General features: G+C 38.3%; 1 protein-coding gene across 2 annotated transcripts in view; it reads left to right on the top strand.

Annotated features, from left to right (window-relative positions):
- Nucleotides 1-6,648, top strand: part of PTGFR (prostaglandin F receptor (FP)) — an 18,588-nt gene extending 11,940 nt beyond the window's left edge. The window contains exon 2 of one of the 2 annotated variants that reach the window (XM_009074983.1): nt 6,195-6,648. In XM_009074983.1, the coding sequence (XP_009073231.1) occupies nt 6,195-6,509 (315 nt within the window). In that variant the 3' untranslated portion in view covers nt 6,510-6,648. The remainder of the gene's footprint in view (nt 1-6,194) is intronic. The other variant, XM_009074984.1, reaches the window with a different exon arrangement.
- Nucleotides 6,649-7,178: the final 530 nt, after the last annotated feature.

The raw sequence follows: 7,178 nt of genomic DNA, 5'->3' as shown, positions 1-7,178 counted from the left end.
GCCTTCTATAGTGCATGATAATGCCAATATAAATAACAATAAATGATGAATAGTGAGTATAACATTGTGGCACTTCACATATTTTTCAATAATTTTTACAAATTCTTCCATACATAAAGATCTCATTTCAAGATGTATCCAAATGTTTGTTCGTAATGTGTGTTGTCATGCATAAATATTTTGCATAAAACTGTAAAAACACAGATGACGAAAATGTTGCACTTGACTCTAATGGTACAGTAATGGAGTGCAGTAGACTATGAGTCCTCTGCAGGCCTGAGCCTGTGTGAGGAGACCAGAGAGGATGGACAGCACTGCAAGGTCAGATGGAGCTGAGCAGCCTCGTAGCAACCACTCAGAGCCTTAAATTAATGTCATAGCTGCAGTGTCACATATATGCTGCTACACTGCAGTCCTTTCTTTGGTGTTCAGTTGATGTGAGGTCTGCTCTACCAATTCACATGGCCATTTGGACATAGTGTTTCAAGGCTTTCATGTTGCCAAAATGAGAAAAGGTGTCATGTTCATTAAGCAGCAGCATTGTCCAGTAAGAAGTTGCCTGGTCACAGACTCAGGGAACACCTCTGAGTGCCTTCAGCTTTACAGTACCTTCAAAAGATTTATGCAGCTCCATTTTAAGGGGTGCAAATATGGAAATCTTTTCTGTCAGTTTCTCATTTGGTTTCTGTTGTGTTATTTTGGTTTTGTTTTATTTGTTGTTTTTTTTTTTTCTTTTCTGAGAGAGACTGTGATACTGACAGGAGTAAGTTCTTTCTTAGACTAACTGATTTTAACAGGATAATAAGCAAACTTGAATGTTTAAGGATGTGTATCATGGCAGGTAGTAACCACCATTCTTGATTTACCTGTTTTGGATTAGAACTTGATTTTGGGAGTTAGGCACAAATTTTTCCCCAACTGAATAGTGAACCAATAGATATACTCTTAATTTTTAATGGCATTATTCTTTTGTCACATAAGTATTCATAAGAGAAAAGGAGATGCTCTTATTCTGCAGCTACTTCTCAGGAGCTGATCCTGCAGAACTTTACACAAGGAATTGTTACACTTGCCCTTAAAAGTACCCTTTGGACTTTAATGTGGAGGAAAACTTGCTCATGTATTTTGCCTTCTCCAATTCCTTTTTAAACAGACATTTTTTATAAAATCACTATGCTCAGTTAAAATTGAATTGCTAGGCCAAATGATCATCTGGTATATAAAAGCTGAAGATATGGTTCATGTTTTTCATTTAGACAGGGAAAGGAAAACATTTGGGGAAAACCATGTTGCAGATCTAGAACATAAAAAGCATTATGTGGCACAAGTAGAACAGTGTGTGTACCAACATTTTGATGGCAGAAGTGGTGCACTGCATATTGTTCTTGGAAGCCTTTGTTTTTAAACTGACATAGAATCACATAAAAATAAAATGAAGCATACTCTGTTGCAACAAATGCTTGGTTTGTATGCTACGAGATCTCTATAACAATGATACAGGCAATTCCTTGTCACTTTTTCTTTTCTAATAGCTGGTCCTAGGAGATATAAAATGTGTAGATAGATACATTTTATTTCTTTCTTCCCCTATTTTGCAAATCTTTTTTTCTTAAAGGTTGTGCTTATAGAGTACTACGTATCATCTTGTATGATCTCTTGCCTATAGGTGTCTGCAGCTTCTTTTGTAGCACATATGAATAATGAAAGTTCAAAAAACTTCTGGAAATTTGAAATAAGAGGGACATAATGAGCAAAGTTCTACCTTGAGTCCTGTGTGGTTTAGAAGGGGATTTGCATCTCTGTGTTCAACACAGGCATTAGTGACAAAATATATGTACTCTGCAAATAGCAAAAAAATCTATGGACTTTCTTCCAGTAATGGAAATTCTCAGAACTGATTGTAAGGAAATCCAAAGGAAGAGGAAAAGGTTTGGGAGGGTCTGTAGGGTTCCCATAGGGAAGTGGAGCCTGAAGGCTGAGTTGCAGAAGATGAGAATTTCCGATATTTGTCTGCACTGCTTTCCATGTCAATCTCTTGGTGACTGGTTTTTATTCAGTTTCCTGAAGTCAAGGATAGAACCTGGATTTAGAGCCTATGTGCTGAAATGCATCAAAGTAGCATTTTTGTCTTATTTCCTAACTAGCTGCAGTCTGCTTCTTGTTTGGACTGTCTGTCCTTGAGTACTAAGAGGAATGTGACTAAGCAGCACAGCCATTTAGCCTGTTAGTTGTTCTCATGTAGATCTGATTGCAAAGGAAATTAAATTCATGCTATTTATGTTTGGAGAGTGGTGTGAAGCTTTGGAGCAATTTTTTTCAGTTTGCACTGAACTTTGTCCCTAGGGGAAATGGCAATTCTCTGATGCTACCTGCTAGATGCAAAAGTGAAGACATCAACAATTTCAAAATATTTCTAAAACTTTTCCATCAGACTTTCTGGATCATGAAAAATGAGCTTTGATTTTAATAAAGTTTAAAATTGGACAGAAAGTATGGAGAAATTTCAAGTCCGTGCTTGACACAAACTTGATTTCCCTTTATTTTTAGGGACTGGTAATACTCAGGTCTTTCCTTAAACCAGCAAGAACTAATATGAGTCAGAGTAACTTTATATTTTAAAAGCAGGTACCCTGCTTTTGCAGTTATGCTTTTATAGTACTTTTCTAAAGAAACTTTGAATTGTCTTGGTTACATCATGCAATGCATTCAATTTTTTTTGCAACCCGGGAAGACATACTACAGCTGTGTTCATATAAACATTGCATAAGTCAGCAAAGTGCTACTTGGATTCTTACATTTCTGAACATGGTAGAAAATGTCATGAGTTACATTTATTATTTACCATCTGGCGCTTAATTTTTTGAGTCATACTGCTGAATCTGCATGAATATTAACTTCAGTTGTGGACATCATAGGTGATTAGGTAAGATGCCATTGCATTGCCTCTTCCCACTTCCCCACTTGTTTACTGCTGGCTGCAGAGAACAGAATTCCTTTGTCATATTAACCTGACAGATCTATAGGGAAGGAAAAAAAGTCTTTGAATTGGTTTCCTGGCTTTGAACTAATTATTGACCACTATTAGTCAAATAATAAGCCAAGAAGTGTCCTTTCTGTGCTTGCAGAGGCAGTCCCTCTCTCAGAGGTCCCCTTAGCACTGCAGCAAGCTCTGCTTGCAGTTTCTCAACTGGTGGCTTGTGCCCGTTCAGTGACACGAGTTTCTCGCACCCACGGAGCAAATACAGACTGTCAGCATGTTGTGCCTCAATGAAATCCTTTATTAAACAGCTGTTAGCATATTAGTTCTTTTTATAATTTATGGTTTCAAACAGACTGTGGAACAATATTTTAAGAATTTATATTTAAATAAACCAATTGACTATGAAAATGTGATAGAAATAATAATCTGTATTGACTCCCTTCTTCAGCTGGAGTTTTGAGTCTTGTTCTAGAAACCAGCAGATGTTTTTAGAAAGGCTCCAGGACACAGTTGGTACAGTTGATTTCAGTTGCTTACAGTTTTCTTATGTATTTTCTCAGAAGATGTGAAAGAGCCCCCAGAACAGTGCAGTCTCTTTGGAGGAGTGAGAAGCTGTCTCACTTCATACTCAGAGACTAATGTGATGGTAACATGTCCCACTGCTCTGCCACAAGTGTTTTAGGATAAAAATGCTTATGCCTTGTGGCTGGAATGAGATTTTCTGTTTTAGTCCATATCTATATGGAAATCTCAGCCTTTCAGATCTTCAAAAAGCTGGGATATAATTTTATGTTAGTTTTAGTGGTACAGGAAAGGAATTTTTTAAAATTTCTACATAACGCTCCCAAATAATGTAAGTAATGTGGCTAGAAAATTCTTATTTTATGAAACAAAATTTATAGATAATCTAGATTTTATTTTATTCTTTCATATACAGGGACTAACAGCTCAGTTACTTAAGCATGTGTCTGTGTACGTAAGCTCTACTTGCTCTGAGTTCGGGTGTATTAGTTTTGTATGTCCAGTGTCAGAAGAGGTAACTAAAATGTTCTGGATGAAGCTTATCCCAAGTGTCATAATCCATAAATTATGTATCAGTTTCCTTGTTGTCCTGATTTACTTTATGTAAATCCATACTCAAATTAGAGGTACTTTATGTTGACCAAGCAAGTTGAACAGCAAATGAATAGATTCACTTAGAGGTGATTACTTCTAAATGGAAAGGAGCCTCAAAGTTTGCTAGGTAACACATGAGAAAATAATACAGTTTTACAAAATCTGGATGAAGCTACTTTTCCTTGATGGCAACACCTACTGCTTCTTCTTCTGGGTATGAAATTGCATTGGATTTGACATTTATTAACTCAAAAGAATGTGAGAGAGGAACAACAAAATAGTTTTCAAGTACATCAAGAGGCATATTAGGAAGCTGTATGTCTGTATTAAGCCAAGCATGTGCTGTATAGGATAAGTTAGGTGGTCTATGAGCTCTGTCGAACTGTCATTTGCTGCCCAGTCCTGCTTGCATGAGTAAGGAATATTCTGTCTGAGTTTGGCTTGTGGTATTGGACCTCTAATATGTAAACTGTCCTGAAAAAACATCCCATGCAGAAGCCAAAGGAGTAGTTCAAGTTTGGGTGGGCTGCTGATGTCAGAGAGCAATGTGCCCAATGGCTGTGGGGTGTAAAGCAGATTCAGGGAACTGGTTTGTGTTTGTGTTGGCTTGGTGCTCAGACATTCCTCCTCCCCCTTACACCAGTTCCCAGCTGTACTTCTGCCAGTCCTACCAGCTTCCTTAGCAATGTTCCAAGGGGCTCTCTTTGCTGCTCCCATAGATGCCGTACAGAAATGCTTGATTAAAGGCTTAATCAAGCAAATTCAGTGTCCTTTCATGCATTCACTTTGTTCCACTCAAGTTTATACTCAGGTGTGGTGACCTGCAAGCTATAGGTAGGGTCTAGGAATATGGACAAGCTTTTATAAAGGAGTAAAATAGGTTTCCTGGAATATTGAACTTTAATTTTTTCTCTTCATTACTATCTTTTAGGGGGGTTTTGTTCATTTTTTTTAATGTATCTTTTTGAAAATGCAACTTTCTGCTCTCAGATGAACTGACCCTACCTCTCATTGCCCAATAAATTGGTGTACTCATAGCATCAGCTGTAAAATATCTCGTTTCTTAGTTAAATATGTATCACTTTAAAGGCTTTGGAACTGAAAGCTTTACAGTGTTTCATCTTTCTACCAAAAAAGTCTTCATGTGCTTTTAACATTAATAACAGAGAGAGATAATTTACCATCTTCTGGCAGATTCCTGGCTTTGTAGATCAGGCTTTCTTCACACAGGAACTCAGGTTACAAACCTCCAGTGGCAGACAGCCTGTAAAGGAGGTCTCTGCAGGGCAGGATCCTCAGTGGCCTGAGTTTCACTAGGGCTGGTGTCTCACAGCCTAGGTCATTGCTCTGTAAAGTGGGGAGGCCAGCTGGGCTGGGGTAGCTCTTGTGTATCCTCTGCCAGATACAGACCTGCTGAGCTGTTCTGGAAGACTAATGTCTTCACCATGTGAAACTATTGGCTCTGGTAATGTTATTGCTGGTGGAGGTCTGTCCATGTGCAGTACCTCCAGAGGTGAATGAGACCCTCTGTCTCTCCACTGACAAGAAGAGGGGTATTGGTGGCCTTTGTCACCAGGGCTTAAATTTCCTATAAACCTCTAAATCCTCTGGTGTCAATAAATTGTCTGTTGCAACTTAAAACACATGACTCTTCTTGCTGAAATCAAGGTGTTGTATTCTTTATGCAGCCTTTAATTAGGAAAATGTGAAAAAATCCTCGTTTCATAAAAATGTTCTAATCTACCAGTGGCCTCTGTCCTTGCAAAAATCCATCCCTGGAACAGTCTTGGCATGCTTTGTTAGCTCAAATTGTGGATTAAGTTTTCTTGCTCAAATCAGTTCATGGTTTTGGAGGGTCTTTTCTCGCTCAAAGCTCAGCAGAAGTAATTCATCAGAGACTCATATATGTCCTGTGTAAAACATTAGAGAGTTTCTAGGATGATAAATCTTACATGCCTGAAAGTATTTACCTTGCAATTGGGATACATTTATGATGTGAAGGTGTGAAGCTTGGAGACAATGTTGAAATGTTTTTATGCGTTTACATGCTCTCTTGGTGTATTTTTTGATGCATAATTTTAAAATATTCCATTTTCAGGTGACAATGGCCAGAATTGGGATTAATGGGAGTCATTCAAAGGAGACCTGTGAAACGATACTTTTTGCTCTCCGAATGGCCACGTGGAATCAAATTTTAGATCCCTGGGTGTACATTCTTCTCCGGAAGGCTGTACTTAAAAACCTGTACAAGATCACAAGGGGATGTTGTGGTGTGCACATCATAAACTTACACATGTGGGAACTCAGCTCCATCAAGAATTCTTTGAAGGTTGCAGCAATATCTGAGTCACCAGTAAGTTCCAAACAGATCAACCTACAGCCGCTCAGCTCTATGGGACAGCACAGTCTATGAAGAGACAATGGAGGCAACGCTCAGACATGGACAGTACCTTAAATGAATTCCAAGGCTTAGTGGTTGGCATTTGTTTTAAATTGGAGTGGTTTGCTCTTGTTGCTTATCAGTTTGATATTGCTACTCCAAAAGATGCCCTTGAATGTTTTAATTCCCGTTAGAATACATCCCTTCCAAAACTGGTAGTGGAATGATAAGTCATCCGTATTTCTCCCTTCCATGGTCGAAAGTAAACAGGGTTCCTTGTAATGCTCCCTGCCAAACCTTAACCTTAGCATGCTTCTTAATAACAGATGTAAGTGCAAAAGTGATCTCCAAGGTGATTTTTAAAAAGGGTAGACCAGCCATAACCCCAAATCCTCTGTAGGATGCTCTCTACGATAAAGTCCAACATCATTTTCATAGTGGTATTCTTTGCTTCTAAGCATTGAATTTCCAGCTGTATGTATAAAAAACATTTTGCTTGTGCCCATTTTATTAAATGATCCACTTTGCTTGGTTCATTGATGTGACCTCTTAATTATTTACTGTTCCATGAATTTTTGGGAGGGCTGCACACTTCATCAGTGTAAGCATTCCTTTCAAATTACTGAAAAAACCTGAGGTTTTCTGTGGGAACGCAGAAGCAGATCAGCTCAGCTTGCTTACAGTTATGTTTTCAGATTTATT

The sequence above is a fragment of the Acanthisitta chloris genome, unplaced genomic scaffold, assembly GCF_000695815.1.
Source record: "Acanthisitta chloris isolate BGI_N310 unplaced genomic scaffold, ASM69581v1 scaffold22075, whole genome shotgun sequence".
NCBI classification, from domain to species: domain Eukaryota; kingdom Metazoa; phylum Chordata; class Aves; order Passeriformes; family Acanthisittidae; genus Acanthisitta; species Acanthisitta chloris.
The sequence above is the reverse complement of the archived record's forward strand: the minus strand, read 5'-3'. Positions and strand labels throughout refer to the sequence as shown.